Source organism: Rhinopithecus roxellana, chromosome 9 (genome assembly GCF_007565055.1).
Source record: "Rhinopithecus roxellana isolate Shanxi Qingling chromosome 9, ASM756505v1, whole genome shotgun sequence".
NCBI classification, from domain to species: domain Eukaryota; kingdom Metazoa; phylum Chordata; class Mammalia; order Primates; family Cercopithecidae; genus Rhinopithecus; species Rhinopithecus roxellana.
In genome coordinates this window covers 123,118,601-123,140,810 of record NC_044557.1, presented here as the reverse complement: position 1 = coordinate 123,140,810, position 22,210 = coordinate 123,118,601, and the positions used below count along the sequence as shown (strand labels likewise).

Below are 22,210 nucleotides of genomic sequence, written 5' to 3'. Positions count from 1 at the left end.
TTGCTGTCACCATGTAAGACATGACTTAGCTCCTTATTCACCTTCTGCCATGATTGCAGGCCTCCCCAGCCATGTGGAATTGTAAGTCAATTAAATCTCTTGCCTTTATATATTACCCAGTCTCAGGTATGTCTTTATTATCAGCGTGAGAACAGACTCTTACAATGGGAAAGAGAAATAACAAAAGTATATTTTACCTCTAAAAAGAAAAGGCTTAAAACTTGAAGAAACAGCCAAAGTGATTTTTAAAGTACATTTAACAAAAATTATGGGAGGCCACTGTTTTTGGACTAAGCTCCTGCACTAAGCCCCAAGAGCCAGACCACACCAAAGTGAGTCACTCATGCTAACTGCCACATAATCATATTGAAACTTTAAAGAAGCAGTAGATCCTCAAAAAAAGATCAGTTTTTTCTGGAAACAGGAGATTCCAAACTACCGGAATCAGCATAATAAGAAAGTCTCCTCTGCTTTAACCCTAACAAAGAAGTAACCTGAAGTAACTTGTTGTTAACCAATCAGCTTTTTCTTTCTATTGTTCTGTTTCCTTGTTCCTTTATAAAAGGCACGGTTCTGACATTGCCCAGTGGAAGCTCTATCTCTTTTATAGAATGGAGGCTGCCCACTTCCAAAATAATGAATACACGCCAATTAGATCTATAACTAAATTTGTTGTAATTTTGTCTTTTGACAGGTGTAAGATATAATTACAAGGTCACTTTGTAATATATCCATTGCTAAATGAAACAGAAAGCAAATTAAGTTAAAAGCAAGGCAATGAATATTAATTGCACTCATGTTGATTTTTGTCAGAAGAGACCGAAGTACTTCCTGGTAAGCAGCTTTCAATATAAACAAGAGCCCTGCACCTCTCTATCAGTTCAAAAATAGAATACTGCAAAGCTAGAAAGGTAACACCCAGGCTTTAGACACACCTTCTAGAACAGACTTTTCTAAATAGCCAATAACAGCTCGAGAAAGGGAGACGATCAGACCTGCCTTTCATGCCCCCTATCCCAGGAGCAAGAGGTGAATCTTGAATACCTTTTCCTACCCAGAGGTAGAGAGCTGACTGGGGAGAGAGGCCAGCCATATCCTCAGCAGGAGGATGAAGAAGCCAGACCAACCCTTGATAGTAACCGACAGAATCACATGGGCAGAAGCAAACTTGAAGGGCAGCACCAAAGGAGGTGTGAAATGCTGTGGTGAAAACTTCCTTCCTCCTCAACACTCATTCCCAACAACAAAAAAAACACCCACTACCATTTAATATCCAAAAGAGTAACTGGTGCATCTAGCTCTAAAGATCTCTCACATGAAAGATGTCAGGCGGCCAGGAGCTCACGCTTGTAATCCTAGCACTTTGGGAGGCCGAGGCGGGTAGATCACCTGAGGTCAGGAGTTCGAGATCCAGCCTGGTCAACACAGTGAAACCCTGTCTCTACTAAAAATACAAAAATTAGCAGGGCGTGGTGGCGTAAGCCTGTAATCCCAGCTACTTGGGAGGCTGAGGCAAGAGAATTGCTTGAATCTGGGGGCAGATGTTGTAGTAGCCAAGATTGTGCCACTTCACTCTAGCCTGGGTGAAAGCGTGAGACTCTGTCTCAAAAAAAAAAAAAAAAAAGATGTCAGGCACAAGCAGGTCTCAGGTGTCCTTCAAACTGAGGAAACTTGATAGGCCTGCCAAAGACAGCCTGTGTGGCAAGTAAATGCTTGTGATTAAGAACCTGAATATCAACTTGACGGGGTGTGCGCAGGGGAGGGGAGAAAGGGAGCGTACACAAAAACATTTGTGAATAAAATTAGTAATTACCTTCATTAGAATGTGTTTATGTTTCTGATAGCACATTTGACCCAGAATTTATATGTATATTAAATTAAAGAAGACTCTTAGGCACTAACAAATATAGGAGGAGAGTGCTGAGGTTACTAGGATTTTATTACAAAGAAATGTCTTACGTCTATGCTTTCACAGGTGTCTCCACTAAGGTTATGTACAACTTACGCAAAAAATGGTAAAGAATTACTTCAAGCATAGGAAAATACGAACTACATTAAGTACAGCTGCTTTGACTGCAATGTTCCAGGAACTGAAGGAGGTTAATGGCACCACAGTTGCCTCCAAGATATGGGGCCTGCACGGTGGGCTGTCCATTGGCTTCCCTTGGAATAAGTGTCTTGCCTTGGTAGGAAAAACTATTTCCTCAAAGGAAGCAATGATCCCTCAAGAAGGCTGGACAGAGGTGAGCGGAATGCTTCCTTTCCAGCACTTTCCACATCTCATCATTGCCTTCTGCCCTCTTAGGTCCCAGGCGCTTTTAAAAATCAACAACAGCAAGACTTTTTCTCTTTTCTTTTTTGGCTACACTGGCATCATAACATTCTACTAGAAGTTAACTCAATAATTCAAAGCTAAAACCCCCAACATTTGAGACTTGGTATTATTAAATAAATCACCTCCATTTTGGCAAATTTACATCTGTAACCAATTCATTTAAGGTAAGATTTCTCTATATTATGGAGAGGCAGTAAAACATTGGCGATAAACTGTATGATCTTGGGGAGTTCCTTAATCTCCCTAAACTTTAAGCTCCCTCATCAGTGAAACAGGAAAAGAGAAAATACATCTGCCCAGGGCTGATGTGAGGGACAAACAGGGCATTTGCTGCCCATAGGTGTTTGGCGGGAGCCAGGCCCTAGGAAACACTCCTTCAATGTTAGTATCACTATCAAATAAAATACCTTTCTTTCCACATAGAACTGGTTGAAAAGAACTAAAAATTTCAAACTCTTCAATAACAGAAAGGCCCAAACCATCCCCATCTCTCCCTCTGCATCCTTTCACTCACCTTTTCCAACCTCTACAAAAAGGATGAGCAGAACCTGCCCCACTGTGAAGGACACAATCACATCATCTTTTGCTCACTGCACAAAATAAGGCTATGAAGTAGGAGTGTTGGTGGGAAAATGAACACACCTTTAAAATTCTAAAAAATAACATTATCGTCAAAAGCTAAAGGGTGACTGGGTGGGCAGGCAACTTGGTCAGGAGAAGCAAGAGAGACAGAGAAGCAAGGGGCCCTGTTGTCTCCCATGGGGAGTATCAGGAGGGCTCCCAGGACTCCTGTGGAAGAGGCAGGCCCAGCCCACAGCCTCCGCGAGCTCTAGACACAGGTGAGGCTCTCGGGAGTCGAACCCTCGCTGGTGACCAATGTGCGCAACACCCACGGTGGACGTGACAATATGACAGAGCTCTATGTCCTGGGATGGCACCAGATTTGAACTGCAATTGACTCACCGCTTACTTCCCTCTCCCTTTAAGTGAGAATGAAAAATCAAATGTCCTCTTCATCTTCTAATAAGTTTTTAAATTATGACACCTTTGAATCAAGAAAAAGGAAAGTTGCTGTGGCTTCTATATGTTTCTCCTTGGCCCAAAATTCATACAGAGAAACCCAAATAGCTAAACTAATGAAGTATGATTTTTTAAATTCTCAATTAATAATCCAAAATGTTTCTTCTGTGCTTTGAATCATGACATACACACCAAAAAAAAAAAAAAAAAAAAAAAAAACACCTAAATTAGCTTTGAAGTAGCAATGAAATTAATAAACAAAGTAGGGAATCCATTTCAGGGGTTTTTTTCTATTATTCCTGCAGAACAAAATGTAATACAAGACATAAATCATACATAAATTATGTATATGATGATCTGTGATGAGAAACCTTTGAGGCTACTATTGTAATTGTTTCGGGGGGTTGTTTTGGTTGGTTGCTTGGTTTTTTTTGTTTTTTGGTTTTTTTGAGACAGGGTTTCGCTCTGTCACCCAGGCTGGAGTGCAGTGGTACAGTCTCGGCTCGCTGACACCTCCACTTCCTGGCCCAAGCGATCCTCCTGCCTCAGCCTCCCAAGTAGCTGGGATTACAGGCATAAACAACTCCTCCAGGCCTGATGTTACTACTGTAATTGTTTTGGTGTGCCGTAAACCATGCTTGTATAAAACAGCAAATTTAATCAATAAATGTGTGTGTTCTGACTGTTCCACTGACTGGCCATTCCTCCATCTCTCTCCCTCTCCTTGGGCCTCCCTATTCCAGTGATTTGAAGTGGTGAGAGAATAAAGAGAATGGTAAGGAAAGAAATTTACAAAGAAGATTCAGCATGTGCAAGAATGCAGACGTATGAGAGGGCAAAAAGGCATTTATGAAACCTCAAACCACGTAGTGGGCATCACGGGGTGTGGGTGCTGTATATCTGCAAGGCTCAGGTTGGAATAGTCAGATGTTGAGCAGTGAAGGGGGACTCAAGGCATCTGAGGAAAAGGAAGAGTACAGAAAATCTCAGATTGAATGGAGAAGTTTGAGATAAAAAATATGGAAAGGGCCAGGCGTGGTGGCTCACGCCTGTAATCTCAGCACTTTGAGAGGCCGAGGAGAGCAGATCACTTGAGGTCGGGAGTTCGAGACCAGCCTGACCAACATGGAGAAACTCTATCTCTACTAAAAATACAAACTTAGCCAGGCATGGTGGCACATGCCTGTAATCCCAGTGACTCGAAAGGCTGAGGCAGGAGAATAGCTTGAACCCGGGAGGCGGAGGTTGTGGTAAGCCAAGATCGTGCCATTGCACTCCAGCCTGGACTACAAGAGCAAAACTCCGTCTCAAAAAAAAAAAAAGAAAGAAAAGAAAAGAAAATATAGAAAGAAGAGCAGATGAAGGGATGGAGATAACGCATTTGTTTGGGGGGTATATCGTATTTAAGGTCTGCTCCAGTTATCCAATGCTGCATAACAAGCCAGCCCAGAACTTAGTGGTTTTAAACAACAGCGTTTATTACAGTCACAGTACTGCAGTTTGGGCATGGCTTGGTGGGGACAGCTATTCTCTGCTCCACTCAGCCTCAGCTGGGGGGGACTTGAAGACTGAGGCCAGGGCCATCTGAAGGTGCACCCACTCACATGAGGGGCTACTGACACCAGGAAGACCTAGCAACCGAGGTTTCCTGGCACCTGCCTCTGTCTGTCTGGCCTCCAGCATGCAGCCTCAGGGTGCCCAGGCTTCTTACATGTTAGCTCAGGGTTCTTAAGGCAGGAGTTCCAAGAGAGGCAGGCACAAGCTGTGTGGCTTTTTATGGTCTAGCTTTAGAAGTCAGATGGTGTCACTTCCATCTCACTGTATTAGTGAGAAATACGAATAGAAAAGGCCAGCCCATATTCAAGGAGAGGGGAATCCGAACACCTTTTGGAGGGAGGAGTATCAATGAATGTGTGAACATGTTTTAAAACCATCACTAAGTCCTTGTGGGATGTCGATGTGGGTAGATTCAGGAGTGACATATGGATTTCTGAGAGAAAGAGTTGGGCAGGATATCAAGGTTTAGGAGACCTGAGGACATGTGATACTTGAAGCTATTAAGCTGTTTAGAAGGCCCAGGAAAAAGAATAGGAGAAACATGGAGAAATGAGCGTGGAATGTGAACATCTCAGGGGGGAAAGGAAGGTATGAATTAAGAAATGGAGTGTTGGACTTTCAAAGGCTGTGGGGATGCCAAGCAGGTGGAGAAGGAAGAGCAGCTATGGGATTTGGTGATAAGGAGCAGTGGTGGATAATGCTGACAGATTTGGGCTCCGTGGATTGGGGTATAGTAGAAGAGAATTGGGGTTGGGTTGAAGAGGAGTGGGGTGGGGTGGAGGAGAATGGGAGGGCTGGTACAATGGATTCCAGGCCTGCGGGAAGGGGGGAATAGTAAAGGGAAGGCAACTGGAAAGGGAGATTGCCCTTTGCCAAAATGGAGCTGATTATTTAATAATACCAAGTCTAACCAGCGATTATTTGAGGTTCCTGCTCCACTTTGGATTGGAGGGAATTCACAAAGTGCCTTTGAAAAGCTGGTTGCTTCATCAGACTTCACTACTTTTCAAATTTAATATCTATAGTCATCATCATGAACTTAATAATCCAGTCAAGAGAATGTCATCTGCAGTGACCACAGCCCCACCAGCCAGAGCCCAGCCAAGCAGAAGACTGGGCTCCTGGAACCAGAGGCCCATTTTGAAGGCTAAAAAACAAAAGGAAATAAGTTTGGGAAAGGATGGTAATGCTGGGAAAAATAAAACCCTAAACCAAGAGAAACGTGCCATGTCCTCTTTACCATCAGTCAGGATTTTCATTGAATCCCTGACACAATCAGCAGCGTCAATCCACTATAAAGTCACCAGGAGAGGCAGGCTTGGCCAATAGGTTTCCCCCTCAACAATGACCTGAAGAAAAGCACTGACCGACACTCAGGTCGAGGAACCTTTGTTCTGGAATGAAAATCATTTCTCAAGAGAACCTGAGCAAGAATAGTTAACAAATCCAGAAGCTGCACAAATCAGTCCCATAGTCAAGACACTCCATGATGAAAACAAGCACTCACAACTTCAGGTTGGCCCTTAGAAATCACTGGTTAAAATTCTAAAATTGCAGCGTTACTACAATTTCACTCAAATGTTACCTCTAGGCCGGGCGCGGTGGCTCAAGCCTGTAATCCCAGCACTTTGGGAGGCCGAGACGGGCGGATCACGAGGTCAGGAGATCGAGACCATCCTGGCTAACACAGTGAAACCCCGTCTCTACTAAAAAATACAAAAAAACTAGCCGGGCGAGGTGGCGGGTGCTTGTAGTCCCAGCTACTCAGGAGGCTGAGGCAGGAGAATGGTGTGAACCCGGGAGGCGGAGCTTGCCGTGAGCTGAGATCCGGCCACTGCACTCCAGCCTGGGCGACAGAGCGAGACTCCGTCTCAAAAAAAAAAAAAAGAAAAAAAAAGTTACCTCTAGACTAAACTGCTTTTCTGGCTATAATACCACCCAGGGAAAGTATAATACTTTCATTCTACAAATATTTAATATGTTCTTATTCTCTGCAAGGCTCTTACACATTAAAGTGAATTATTGCTTACAGACTTGAGCTTCTTGAAGGTCAAACTCTACGATATCACTATTAAAATACATTTTGCATTACAAGCATCTTAACTAAAACCAGTGGCATCCACAGGCATAGCAAATCCAGTTATTCTCCCTTGCCTCTGGTTTCTGCTCTCATTTTACAAACACACACAAATGCCAAACTATTCATCCTCTCTACTGAGGAACTAAAAACAATAGTCAAATTTAATATCTATAGTCTATTTGCTTGGGAATATTTGCTTGGGAATAGCCAAGCAAATTCCCATCACTTAATCCAAATTTCCCTTTAAAACACCCACAACTTCTTCAAAGAGCAGTCTCCCTTTCCGGTTGCCTTCCCTTTACCATTCCCCTCTTCCCACAGGCCTGGAATCCGTTGTACCAGCCCTCCCATTCTCCTCCACCCCACCCCACTCCTTTTCAACCCCACCCCAATTCTCCTCAACTCCACCCCCAACCCCCATCCCTGGAACCCAAATCTTTCAGCATTATCTACCACTGCTGGAGTGGTGGATAATGGGGGTGGGGGAGATGCAAACATTCAGTCAATAGCAGCTTTCAAGTCCAAGTTCAAAGGTCACCTACTTTAGGAATTCTTTTCTGAAGACCCCAGCCAGGGTTGCTCACTTCCTCCTCAGCCAGGGTTATAAACCTCTCACCACATCCACTCTACTGCAGCAGCCTAGTTGTATGTTTGTTTCTCCAGAATGGCCTGAGAGCAGGGTCAGAGCCTAGATCGCACCACTGCACTCCAGGCTGGGCAACAGAGTGAAACTCTGTCTCAAAAAAAAAAAAAAAAAAAAAAAAAGAAGCCAAGAAGAAGAAGAAGGAAATAACTAACTTCAATAGAACAGCATCGAAAATGTGTTTATGAAGTACTTATTTAGCACTATGTCCAATATCTGACTTGTCTCTAAAGAAATAAAATGTTTCGTTTAAACTGGGAACCACTGAGTTAGCATTTCACAGAAATCTCTAATATTCAGTTTCAAAAATCAGTATCTATTGAGCACCAGTACTAGTAACAGATTGTACCTAATTTTCACGCATATGTGAGATATCAGCCTCAGAGAAGTTTAATGACTTATCCAGTGTCTCACAACCAGAAAATGATGAAGCCCAATTTTGAATTTTGATATGACCTCAGGTTCAGTATTCTGAACTAATTTACAATTAATTCTGATGCATAAGATCAGACACACAGGCCAGACTCTGATATAGATACACTGCTTGGTGATCCTTTCCATGGCTCCTACCACAGCTGTACTGTGCTTTTGAACAACACCTTTGCAAGGAAAAGGAAGACTGTCTGCAACTTTTATGTAGTATAGGTATAAGCTGGGTAAGGACATGTACTCTCTAGCCAGACATTACAGATCAAAATTCCAGATCTGTCTGTGCCAAGCTGTGTGCCCCTGAAAAAGTTATTACTCTGTCCCTTCATGCCCTGTTTCATTTGTAATGCAGGGATACTATTAGCACCTGCTCACAGGGTATGCTGTGAAATTTTTCAAAAATGAAACATGAAAAGCATTAGACAGAACCTGGCATATAGAAAACAATAAATGTTGTTGCTGGTAACCACAGTAGTTGTATTACTAAAAATGACCCAGTAAAACCCCCGCTGGAAAACTTAAATAATTGTAATGCAAAGCTGAAGCTCTGCCACTTCAGATTCCAATTTTGTTTCAATTATTTGGAAAGAAAACATTTCTTTAAAAAGTACGAGATGTTCCTAGCCCTATAAACTAATTAGAAAATGTAGTTTAGGCCAGGCAGTGGCTCACACCTAAAATCCCAGCACTTTGGTAGGCCAAGGGAGGAGCATCACTTGAGCCCAGGGGTTCAAGACCAGTCTGGACAACATAGTAAGACCTTGCCTTTACAAACAATAAAAAAATTAGCCAGGCGTGGTGGTGTGCGCCTGTGGTCCCAGCTATTCAGGAGGCTTAGGTCGGAAAATTGCTTGAGCCCACGAGGTCAGGGCTGCAGTGAGCCATGACTGCACCACTGCACCCCAGCTTGGGACACAAGAGCAAGACCTGATCTCAAAAAAAAAGAAAAAATGCAGTGTAAATTTTTCTTGGACTCCAGATTATTTTCTTAGAGACAACAGATTTGGGATGAAGCTTTTGCAGGGCTCTCCACATCCAGCAGAGTACATCTGGGGAAGTCGTGACCATTCAGATTGTTTCCTCCTATATAAAATGAAAATGTACCAGTCCTACCTCCCTGCAGCATTGAAAGACTGAAATGAGATAATATGTAGAAAATTAGTAAGAGTTCTGAAAGGCCGTGTGGTATCATCATCATCATCATTCTGGGTTCCAATAAAATAATATTCCATACAGAATATTCAACTTCCATACGGAATATTCCAACTTCCACATGGAATATTCCAACTTCCATACTGAAATGGAAGACGGATCATCCCTTTGCTAAATGTCTCAGGCAGGCAAAATGTTTGCATTTTTCCCTCTTTACAGAATTTTTGTTCTGGTTTACTAGTAGCAAGCACTTTCCACTACTGTGAACATACTCCTTGACCTTCTCAAATGTGTTTTTTAAAAACTACTACTAAAATGTGCTGAGACTATCATGTCTCCTAGGCTCAGAACACATTAGAAGTAAATAACTGGCTGGGCACAGGCAGTGGCTCACGCCTGTAATTCTAGCACTTTGGGAGGCCAAGGCAGGTGGATTGACTGAGCTCAGGAGTTCGAGACCAACCTGGGCAACACGTCAAAACTCCATCTCTACTAAAAATATTTTTAAAAAGCCAGGCGTCGTGGCACATGCCTGTAGTCCCACCTACTTGGGAGGCTGAGGCACAAAAACCACTTGAGCCCAGGAGGCAGATGTTGCAGTGAGCCTAGATCACACCACTGAACTCCAGTCTGGGCAAGAGAGCAAGACTCTGTCTCAAAAAAATAAATAAATAAATAAAAGAAGTAAATAACCAACTTCAATAGAACAGTATTGAAAACGTGTTTAAGTATTTATTGAGCACTACACCCAATATCCTTTCAAGAAAAAAATTTAACCAACACTGTCTCTTCTACCTATGTATACACACACATTCTTACATACATGCCTCAGGAGCAAAGTACCAATTTCGCTTCTATTTACAGATCAGATTTTCAGTGATTATATGTAAGACTATAAGCGCATTTAGAACATATTCCTATCTACCTGCCAAACCATGTTCCTTCTCTAATTCTTAGTCTTTTCTATCCAAACCCATCTGACTCTATTAATGCTAGAAGTCTTTGATTGATATATGTGCAATATGAGAAATATGGAGTACCTACTACATACTTGAACTGCATGCTGGGAATACAATGTAAGGCAGTCTCCTGTTCTAGTGACACTATTTCTAGCCAACTACAGATTCTAGTGGGTTGGATAAACTACCATCTTTATTTCTTAAACCCTCCTGATTGGACCATAAGCTCCTTTTCCACACCACAATGCCTCCAAATAAACTAAGGATACAATGGGTGAAATTTCATCCTGTTAATAAGTTCCCAATCCAAAACTTTATCAAGAACACATTATATATATATATATAATTTTTTTTTTTTTAAGACACAGTCTCGCTCCGTCACCCAGGCTGGAGTGCAGTGGTGCGATCTCAGCTCACCGCAACCTCCACCTCCCGGGTTCAAGCGATTCTGCTGCCTCAGCCTCTTGAGTAGCTGGGACTACAGATGTGCACCACCATGCCCAGCTAATTTTATATTTTTTGTAGAGACGGGGTTTTGCTATGTTGGCCAGGCTGGTCTCAAACTCCTGACCTCAAGTGATCCGCCCACCTCAGCCTCCCAAAGTGCTGGGATTACAAGCATGAGCCACTGAGCCCGGCCTTAAATAATTTTTAAAACTGACATTTACATGTATATGGCCGTAACATGAAACACACTCACGAAGCTTATGAGCCAAGGCATGTAAATTAATAGCCTGTCTGAAATCACTATTTTTAGTACCAATTACAAGTGTCTAAAGAGAAAAGATACAAAGAAGGAAGTACCGAAAGCCACACAAAGCCATGCAAATTACCCCCAAAATGTCACCTGGAAAATATTTGCTCCTAATACTGTATTTTGTTAATAAAAATAACATTAAAAGATCCAACATAACCAAAATGATAAGCAAAATAGAAAAAGTAAATATTTGCCATGGAGGGAAGGTGGCAGAGAACAACGAGAAGGCAAGACACACTAAGATCCCGACTGTAAAAAGTAGATAAGTAACCATCTCAAGAGGGAAATACAAATGGCTAATAACATCCATAACCTCTCTAGGAAACAGACAAATTGAAGCCTATAAGCTCTGTAATTCTATTTTAAGGAAATGACTAGAGAAACTGAAGCAGAAGGACTCCTTGAGCCCAGGAGTTCAAGCTACAGTGAACTAGAATTGCATCACTGCGCTCCAGTCTTGACAACAGAGAAAGACTCTGCCTCTTAAAAAGAGAAAAGAAAAAAAAGACAAAAAAAGGCAATTTATGTAATAAGAGAAAATATCTGCAAACCAAACATCCAATAAAGGGTTAATATCCAGAACATATATATTAAAAAGTCCTATAACTCAACAACTAATCTTATCAAAAACAGGCAAAACAGCCTTACACAGTGGCTGAACACCTGTTAAGTCCAGCACTTTGGGAGTCTGAGGCAGGAGGATCACTTGAGCCCAGGAGTTCAAGGTTATGGTAAGCTATGATTGAGCCACTGCACTCCATCCTGGGTGACAGAATGAGACTGTGTCTCAAAACACAACACAACAAAACAAAATAAAACAAAAAAAGGGAAATAACAAGTGTTGGCAAAGATGGAGAGAAACTGGAATCCTTGTGCACTGTTGGTGCACATGCAAATTGGTAAAGCCATGATGGAAAACAGTATGGAGGTTCCGAAAAAATTAAAACAGAATTACCATATGATCCAGCAATCCCATCTCTGGGTATATATCCAAAAGAAGTGAACACAGGCTCTCAAAGAGATATTTGCACACTCATGTTCATTACAGCATTATTCACAATAGCCAAGATGTGGAAGTAACCTTACTTTCCATTGACAGATACATAATGAAGAAAATGTAGTACAAATATACAATGGAATATTATTCAGCCTTAAGAAGGAAATTGGGTCACATGCTACATATGCATGAGCACCGATATCATGCTAAGTAAAATAAGCATGATTCCACTTATATGAGGTATCTAAAGTGGTCAAACTCATAAAAATCATAGTTTCTATGATTGTTACCAGGGGTAGGGGATGGAGGAATGGGGAAGTTGGGAAGCTGTTGTTCAATGAGTACAGAGTTTCCATTTTGAAAAATGAAAAAGTTTCAGAGATCTGTTGCACAAAGAGGTACACACAGTTAACACTATTGTACTGTACATTTAAAAATGATTAAAATGGTAAATTTTGTTATGTATTTTTTTACCACGAGAAAAAAAGGGCAATGATAGTTATATTTTCCAGAACGAGATTCAGTAACAGGCATCAAAAGGCTTAAATATATTCACATCCTTTGACCTGTCTATGGAAATTTATCTTAAAACAATTTATCTTAAAGCAGTATCATAGCTAAAATGGAACGTAACCCTACTCCAGGAGAGAAAGAGTTAAATAAACATTTGAATAGTGGAAGAATGCAATCATCAAAAATTATAGTTTGGGGAAACTTTTTTTAATGATGTGGTAAAATTCTTATTATCAAATAATATCCAAAACAAAACTGTATGTGTAGTATATACAGTATAACCCTAATGAACATATATTGGGGTATTGAATAAAGAAACAGACCAAATTCTAACTAAGAGAGAGAAAGAGAGACAGACAGACAGACAGAAAGGGGAAAGTGGAGAGGAGAGAGGAGAAAAAGATCTGCCAGCATGATTTTTGTTGAATTTTCACCTGCATAAGTTGATTCTAATGTTCATTTGGAAATAAAGTCTGGCAAGAATACCTAGAAAAAAAAATGACAGAAAAAAAAATAGAGTAATCAAACTAGCCCTTCCAGACATTTTTACATTTTATGATAACAGACTAGGTTTAGCTGCTGGCAATGAACATAGAGATAAAGAGAAAAGAAAAGAATGTAAGCGGCCGGGCGCGGTGGCTCAAGCCTGTAATCCCAGCACTTTGGGAGGCCGAGACGGGTGGATCACGAGGTCAGGAGATCAAGACCATCCTGGCTAACATGGTGAAACCCCGTCTCTACTAAAAATACAAAAATCTAGCCGGGCGACCTGGCGGGCGCCTGTAGTCCCAGCTACCCAGGAGGCTGAGGCAGGAGAATGGCGTGAACCCAGGAGGCGGAGCTTGCAGTGAGCTGAGATCCGGCCACTGCACTCCAGCCTGGGCGACAGAGCGAGACTCCGTCTCAAAAAAAAAAAAAAAAAAAAAAAAAAAGAAAAGAATGTAAGCGTTTAGTACATGACAACAGTGGCATTTCAAATCAATAGAGGAAGAAGCCATTAGTCAATGAATGGTGTTAGGCATTTGGGTGGCCAATTGGAGGTGGAGGTGTTAAGATTTATACCTCACATCTTATTATCAAAACAAACTCCAGATTGAGGAAAGATTTAAACGTAACAAATAAAACCATAACAACATAAACTCAAAGTGAGGAAGGCAATTCTAAAAATGATTCAAAAGCTAGAATCCATAAATGAAAAGAGCCATTAGTTAGACTGGGCATGGTGGCCCACTCCTGCAATCCCAGCAATTTGGGAGGCCAAGGCAGGTGGATCACTTGAGGCCAGGAGTTCAAAACCAGCCTGGCCAACATGGCAAAACCCCATCTCTACTAAAAAATACAAAAATTAGCCAGGCATGCTGGCACGCACCCGTAATCCCAGCTACTTGGGAGGCTGAATGAGAAGAACTGCTCAAGCCTGGGAGGCAGAGGTGTCAGTGAGCAGAGATCATGCCACAGCACTCCAGCACTCCAGCCTGGGTGGCAGAGGGAGACACTGTCTCAAAAAAAAAAAAAAAAAAAAAAAAAAGAGCTATTAGTATTTCTTCTTGGTTTAAAAAAATCACTATAAAGTCAAAAAAGGAATGGAAAACTACAAAAAAAATTAACTCATAAACAGTGGCTACATTCTATAAAACACAATAGAAAAACTGGCAAAAGATATGGCCAGATATTTCACAGAAAATGCAATGTAGATTGTAAACAGATTAAAAGATGTAAACATATACTGAGAAACCATTTGTCCTCTATAAGACAAGCAACAAGGGAAAAGTGTGGCAACATCCTGGCCACAAGGCATGGGAAAGAAAACGCTTACACATGCTGGTGGAAGTATAACTGGCACCACTTCTATGGAGCAGAATTTGGCACTATCAAAATTGAACAGCCACATTCTTCTAAGAATTCTTCCTACACACACACTGGCATTTTTGTGGAATGACTTGCATACACATATATTTGCTGCAGCTTTGTTTTAACAGCAAAATATAAGAGTGAAGGAGTTCAAGACACAACATTCCAAAACATTCCACTTTAGCATGCTGATTATTTTGGGCTAAAGGCACTTGAAAAACAGCAGGTGTAAGAAGGCCACCCAAACCTCTTTTTCCTGAAAGCAGATGATGAAACTCCTGTATGAAAGATGTCCTCTCTCTACGAGGAGGAAAGAAACATTCTTATCACAGGAAATCCAAGCCCAAAGAAATCTGCATGAAGAAACCTTGCTAAACTAAACCTTACCTTCCTAGTTACTTTTCCACAATTGCCACTCTTTTTTTGACCTAGTATATAATCAATCAGGCCAAGCCACTTCCTTGAGTCTTCACTCCTCTTGTGAGGGTAAAAGGTATATAATATGTAAAAAGCACTAAATAAAATTTGCATGCTTTTCTCCTGTTAATCTATCTCACGTTGGTTTAATTCCTAGGCCTTGCCAGAAATCCTAAAAGGGTAGGGAGAAATTTTTCCTCCCCTACAAGGCAAAATGTAAATGTCCATCAACAGGGAAAAACTTAATTATCTATAACAGTATAAAAAATGTTACATCTATAAATACATACATACAAATGGCCATTAAAAATGGAGCTGCTCTAGGCCAGGCGCAACAGCTCACATCTGTAATCCAGGCACTTTGGGAGGCTGTGGCAGGTGGATTACTTGAGGCCAGGAGTTCAAGACCAGCCTGGACAACATGACGAAACCCCACCTCTACAAAAATAGAAAAATCATGGTGTGGGGGTGCACGCCTGTAGTCACAGTTACACAGTTAGTCAGGTGTGGCTGAGGCAGGAGAATCACTTGAACCCAGGAGGTGGAGGTTGCAGTGAGCCAAACTGGTGCCATTGCACTCCAGCCTGGACAACAGAGAGAGACTCCATTTAAAACAAAAAAAAAAAAAAATTGGAGCTGCACTATATAACCTCATGCTGAATGATTTCTAAAACCTATACCATATTTAAGTGAAGAAAGGTGCTAAACAATTTATGTGCCAGTTTCTATCACACACTCAAACACCTATCAATGCTTTACACATATGCTTTATACATGTGTATGTATACATACATACACAGAATCTCTGAATGGATAGAGAAGAAAATGGTAGAAAATGGTTGCTAGGGCCGGGCGCAGTGGCTCAAGCCTGTAATCCCAGCACTTTGGGAGGCCGAGACGGGCGGATCACGAGGTCAGGAGATCGAGACCATCCTGGCTAACACTGTGAAACCCCGTCTCTACTAAAAAATACAAAAAACTAGCCGGGCGACGTGGCGAGCGCCTGTAGTCCCAGCTACTCGGGAGGCTGAGGCAGGAGAATGGCGTAAACCCGGGAGGCGGAGCTTGCAGTGAGTTGAGATCCGGCCACTGCACTCCAGCCCAGGCGACAGAGTGAGACTCCATCTCAAAAAAAAAAAAAAAAAAAAAAAAAAAAGAAAATGGTTGTTACACAGGAGAAATGTCCTGGGAGACAGAAATGGGAGAGAGATTTATTAATAATTTACAAACTTTTAGTCCTTTTGAATTTTGTATTATGTGTATTAATTACCTGATTACACTAGACAAAATGATGTTAAAGTTTTGTTTTTTTTTTTTGAGACGGAGTTTCGCTCTTGTTGCCCAGGTTGGAGTGCAATGGCATGATCTTGGCTCACTGCAATCTCCGCCTCCTGGGTTCAAGCGATTCTCCTACCTCAGCCTCCCTAGCAGCTGGGATTACAGGCACACGATAGGCCACCACGCCTGGCTAATTTTGTATTTTTAGTAGAGACGGGGTTTCTCCATGTTGGTCAGGCTGATCTCAAACTCCCGACCTCAGGTGATCCGCCCACCTCGGCCTCCCAAAGTGCTGGGATTACAGGCATGAGCCACCATGTCTGGTCGTTAAAGTGTATTTTTTAAATACACTTAGGGTTTTTTTTAAAGGGCAAGTTATAAAATGCAATATTCAGTAAGAAAGTTGTGATTTGTTGGCCAGGCGCAGTGGCTCACGCCTGTAATCCCAGCACTTTGGGAGGCCAACAAGAGCAGATCACCTGAGGTCAGGAGTTTGAAACCAGCCTGACCAATATGGGGAAACCCCATCTCTACTAAAATTACAAAAAAATTAGCTGGGTGACGTGGCGTGCGCCTGTAGTCCCAGCTACTTGGGAGGTTGAGACAGGAGAATTGCTTGAACCCAGGAGGCAGAGGTTGCAGTGAGCCAAGATCACGCCACTGCACTTCAGGCTGGGCGACAGAGCAAGCCTCCGTCAAAAAAAAAAAAAATTGTGATTTGTTTAAAGCACAGATACATGAGCAGGTATAAATTAATATGCTAACTATGATTTCTCGTTCTCAGCACAGGATTATGGGTAATTTTCTTTTTTCTCCATAAATATTTCTGATTTTTCTAAAATAGACAACTATTCTTAGGTTCCAAAAGGCATTTTTACATTCTAACCTTTTTAAAACTTCCACTATATATTAAAATTCCTTAATCTGTTGGAAACATTTTTCTAATAAAAATACATGGCTACAGTTATGGTTTCAGTACAGCTGGTACCCACTAGTTTAAATAAAATTTGGGAATGTCTCAGAAGAGAGATTTCACAACAGTCAATAATTAAAGCAGAAATAATTAACCCCAAAAGGAAAATAATCTTAGCCTACAACAAAAGACTCAGTAGCACAGAATTTCCAGGGATTTGGGTGTTCTTTTTGATTTTGCACTGTGAGTGAGTGTATTTGTTTTTATTACATGCATACATTATTCTGTTTTGAAATCTTGCTAAAAGATCACAACCCCTCCTACCACTCAGCTTTTCCCCTAGGGACTAGGCAGGCTGCCACATAAAAATAAATGCAGGAAGTGAAGAAGAGCTAACAAAGACATCAGCACCATATGGAAATCGAGAAACTGTTGACCAAATAAATTAACAGCCTGGGTGGGTCACGCCCAGAGACTTGCGAGTAGACCCTCAAAATTGTTACCCATTATTCTCTACATTTGCTTTACTTTTAAATAAATGATACCCCACTTTTCTGTTATTTATTTCTAAGGCACAATTACAATGTTAAAATGATAGTGACATATTATTGTGTTATTCTCTTTTTTGAAGCCTTTCCTCTCTCCCTAGTTTTTTGGCCCCAGGAACCATTCCTCTTCCCCTTAAAATCATAAAGTTGTTTTTTTTTTTTTCTAATTCAAACTAGTATAATGTGTAGTGGGCTAGATGACTGTCACTTCTATATAATAGTGCTAAACTAAAGGTTATGACTAACATGAGAGCACTCAAGTATGTATATTTATTCAGCTCCATAAAAAGTAGTCAGGAGGGTTTTCTACACAATGTATGCTCTAGTTAGCAGCACTGCTCTATCAAAGTAGGAAACACTACACAGTAAATGTGCTGCGCTGAGCTTAATGCTTGGAAACTCTTGAGAGGCATTATGAAATTTAACGTATTTTAAATCATTTGATGTTCACTGAACTCTCACTATAAGCAGAGTATTGTATTCAAGTCCTAGGTATGAGAAAAAGTAGAAAAACAGCAGAATCTGGGCCTAATACTACAGAGCATTAGAATACACATGGTTATTAGCCCGGCGCAGTGGCTCACGCCTGTAATCCCAGCACTTTGGGAGGCCGAGACTGGCGGATCACGAGGTCGGGAGATCGAGACCATCCTGGCTAACACGGTGAAACCCCATCTCTACTAAAAAAATACAAAAACTAGCCGGGTGAGGTGGCAGGCGCCTGTAGTCCCAGCTACTCAGGAGGCTGAGGCAGGAGAATGGTGTGAACCTGGGAGGCGGAGCTTGCACTGAGTGGAGATCACGCCACTGCACTCCAGCCTGGGCGACAGAGGGAGACTCCATCTCAAAAAAAAAAAAAATACTAATGGTTGAAAACATAAGGAAAACTCTGTGTTTATTTTAAAACTTTACAGCTCTGTTAAGTACAATCAGTAGCAAGAACAGATTTTTTTGATAACTTCACATAAGAAGGTTGAAAGAGGCAATTTCAAGAGATAAATGCATGTAAGACAAGAGGGAGGGCATTTAATTTTGCATCTAGAGTTTCATTAGGGATTTTTTGAGGGACAAATGTAAGAAAACTCCATGTACATTACAAACTATTAAAAGTTCAACAAATCCTAAAATTTTCTGCTTTAGTTTTAAATATGTTGCCAAAAATCACAATTCAGGAGATAATCACAGAGTATGATAAACCTTATTTCAGCCAACACAGTTTGCTAGTGAACATCAGGTTTAAAATCCCACGTTCTGCCTTTTCCAGTTTAAGGCAGGAGTCTTGCTCCAGATTCATTTAAGGCTGAGTCCACCCTACTAGTTCAAGTATCTTCCATGTAAACTTACTCTCCAAGCCCAGCACCGCCTTATCAGCAACTTTCTCTGGCTAAGTTCTGCTTCTTGAGAATACAGAGGGAAAACAGAACAAGAGAAAGCAGGAAACAAGAGACGGATATAGAGGGACACAGAGGTTACCATGGCTGGGGCCTGCTCGCTCATCTTAGGCAGTCAACACACATTTCTGAGCACCTACTGTGTGCACTGGTAACATAAAGACGAAAAGGCAGATGGAAGCAAGAGTAAGGAATGGCTAGGTGGGTTTGTTTTTTGTTTGTTTGTTTTTTGAGATAGAGTCTTGCTCTGTCGCCCAGGCTGGAGTGCAGTGGTTTGATCTAGGCCCACTGCAACCTCCGCCTCCTGGGTTCAAGTGATTCTCCCGCCTCAGCCTCCTGAGTAGCTGAGACTACAGGCCGGTGCCACCACGCCCAGCTAATTTTTGTATTTTTAGTAGAGACAGGGTTCCACCTTTTTGGCCAGGCTGGTGTCAAACTCCTGGCCTCAAGTGATCTGCCTGCCTCGGTTTCCCAAAGTGCTGGGATTACAGGCATAAGCCACCCCACCCAGCCTTGGCCACGTAGTTCTAACACAGCAAAGCTTCGGAGTAAATGAACTGACCCTCCCAAAGCAGTGCCTCTTCTTTCATTCTGAGCAGAGTCCTCCACCCCAACCAAAGAAAATATGGGGAAAATATAGACAGGAAAAGACTATTTACAAGCTAAAGATATGAAAAAAATATGTTTTAGAATGAGACACTTAAACTAGTCCTATAAAAACTACACAAAATGCATTACCAAGTTGGAATACTGCAGTGCTACCAATGACTGTCATTCTTACCACCCAAGCTAGAACACAAACACCATTAAAACTAGTTATTCCACTCACGTAAGTAAAACACAGCCATTTAATTTACTTTGACAAGTACCAAACAGTTATTCTAAAAACATCATTATGTTAAACGACAGTGTAAAACAGATTAGTAACAGATTAGTATACAAACACGAGTGGACACGTTTGTCGTCATGTCTCCCCAGTCCTGCGTCGCCCCCATTGAAAGCCAGACAGACATAATGCTGACTTACATGGTGGCCTCTAAGCCAGCTAACAATATATACAAGACATGTGACAAGCTTTCTGACTCAAACATTTGCATGTCTGCTATGTGCAAGTCATCATGTTACCCAACTAAGGACAAAGATGAAATATGTTTCTAACCTCAAGAAGCTTAAAATGTAGATAATAATGTGTATGTATATATATATTATACATTACCTGTATAAAGCATATTGTATATAATGTCTATAAGCACTTGTGTTAAGTGTGAAATTAATCTGAAGGGGAGCGAGGAAAGCGTTGAAAGACTCCAAAGATTCTATCTTACAAGTAATCGAAAGTAAAGTACAGGCTTGGCCCAGTGGCTCACACCTGTAATCCCAGCACTTTGGGAGGGCGAGGCGGGTGGATCGCCTGAGGTCAGGACTTCGAGACCAGCCTGGCCAACATGGAGAAACCTCTGTCTCTACTAAAAATATAAAATTAGCCGGGCTGTGGTGGCGCATGTCTGCAATCCCAGCTACTTGGGAGGTTGAGGCAGGAGAATCGCTTGAACCCGGGAGGCGGAGGTTGCAGCGAGCCGACATCGCGCCACTGCACTCCAGCGTGGGCCACAGGGGGCGACTCAAAAAAAAAAATAAGAGTCCCAAAAAAATAAAGTACAAGATAGTATATTTGGAATATAGTTTGATTTACATAAAAGTGCACACATGACGGCACATACTGGAGGAAAATAAGCAATACATGAAAACTTGTGTCAGGGCTCAAAACAGGAGTGATTCCTGTCCTCACTTCCCAAGATTACCTACCTTGTTTTCTTTCTTCAGCATTTATGTATCTTTTTAAAATCATGCCACACACATCTGCGTACAGTCAGTGGCTTATGATCAGCAGAGATCTCTAGGATGAAACAATATTTAAATCTGAAAACCATGCCCTATTACTGCTCTATTTGGGGGCAATTTCACTTGAGTTGTTTTCAGAAACAAGTGCACCCAACGCTACGGTAAATTAGACTGAAGGTTTTGTGTTGTGGGATTTCACCCTTCCTACGAAAAGCTCTCTTCCCTCAAACCCACGGACACCACTCCACAATTTGGGGGTTCCTAGTATGATAAATATCTGCCTTCCAAACCCTCCATGGGCTCAAATGCCACCAAAAATCCTAACCACCTGAACTTAGAAGAACGCATAAAGTCTTAATTTATGAGGGAGAGAGGGGTTTCCCACCTGGAGGGACGAGAACGACCCACTGTCCTCTGTTCCTGGTTCCTGTCACTTACAAGAGCTGGCTGTGCCGTGCTCCCTTCACGCGGCTTTCCACCCAAAGCGAATCACAGCCGCCAGCCCCTGACGCTAGCCCCTTCGCCACCTCCCAGAACCTTCCCTCCCTCTCCCCCACACACGCACACTCACACTCAGCACATGCACACTCACACTCACTCACACACGCAGCCCCATCTGCCCCCGCCAGAGCCGCTCCTTCCAGGGCCCCAGGATGCCAGATCCAGATCCGGGAGATGCAACTTGCGGCGCCGGCCCAGGAGGCTCGGCACCTGCTCCGGCGCTGGGCCGCGCGCAGCCCGGCGCCGAGCCTAAGCCCGAGCCCAAGCCTGCCGGGTCCGCGCCCTCACCTTGCTCGCCGCGGTCCATGTCTCCAGCCCGCCGCCTCGCGTCCTCTGCACCCCCGCCGCCTGCAGCCCGTCCCAGCTCGGATCGCCCGCCGCGCCGCGCCGCGCCGCGCCGCGCAGAGCTCCTCCTAGCCTCCGCCGGCGACTCCCGCGAAGTCCCCACCCCCAGAGGCGTCGGGCGCGGCGGCGCCGCCCGCCCTCGGCCGGGAGCGCTTTCCCGGGGCGTCACCCAACCACCTGACCCGGCCGACCTGTGCGCTCCGCCACGTCGGCGCGGGCGGCGCAGCGCAAGGAGGGTCCGGCGCGCCCCTACTCCTGCACCGGCTGAAAGTCGGCCGGGAGGAGGGAAGAGGACGGCGAGGAGATGGACTCGGCCATGGAGGCTGCGTGGAGCCTGCTTGGGAACCGGGATGGCGTTTGCCTTCCACCATCAAGTTATTTATAAAATCAAAAGTTTCCTCCGAGGCCTTGGAGCTGCCCTTTCTCCGCATCTGCGAACACCTACTTTCCTATACTTACAGTAGAAAACACAGGAACGTTATTTAGAAATGCCAGTGGCTCTTTTTTCTCTGTATTTTATTACCTAAATAATGCCGTATGATGTCTTCTCTAACTAGGTCATAAACAAGCATAGGTGAAACTTGCAAAGAATCTCTTGAAAAATTGTATAGTCCTTTCCATAGAATGCGGATTTTTTAGGTGACAAGCTAGGAAGATTTCCATATAATAAAAACCTGTTTTG

At 42.6% G+C, this 22,210-nt stretch overlaps 1 protein-coding gene across 2 annotated transcripts in view; it reads right to left on the bottom strand.

The window, feature by feature from the left end:
* The window catches only part of TPD52 (tumor protein D52), a 132,415-nt gene extending 110,700 nt beyond the window's left edge, over positions 1 to 21,715 (bottom strand). For both annotated transcript variants that reach the window (XM_030937562.1, XM_010378487.2), the window contains exon 1: positions 21,472 to 21,715. In XM_030937562.1, coding sequence (XP_030793422.1) covers positions 21,472 to 21,490 — 19 coding nt within the window. In that variant the 5' untranslated portion in view covers positions 21,491 to 21,715. The remainder of the gene's footprint in view (positions 1 to 21,471) is intronic.
* Between the last annotated feature and the right edge of the window lie 495 nt (positions 21,716 to 22,210).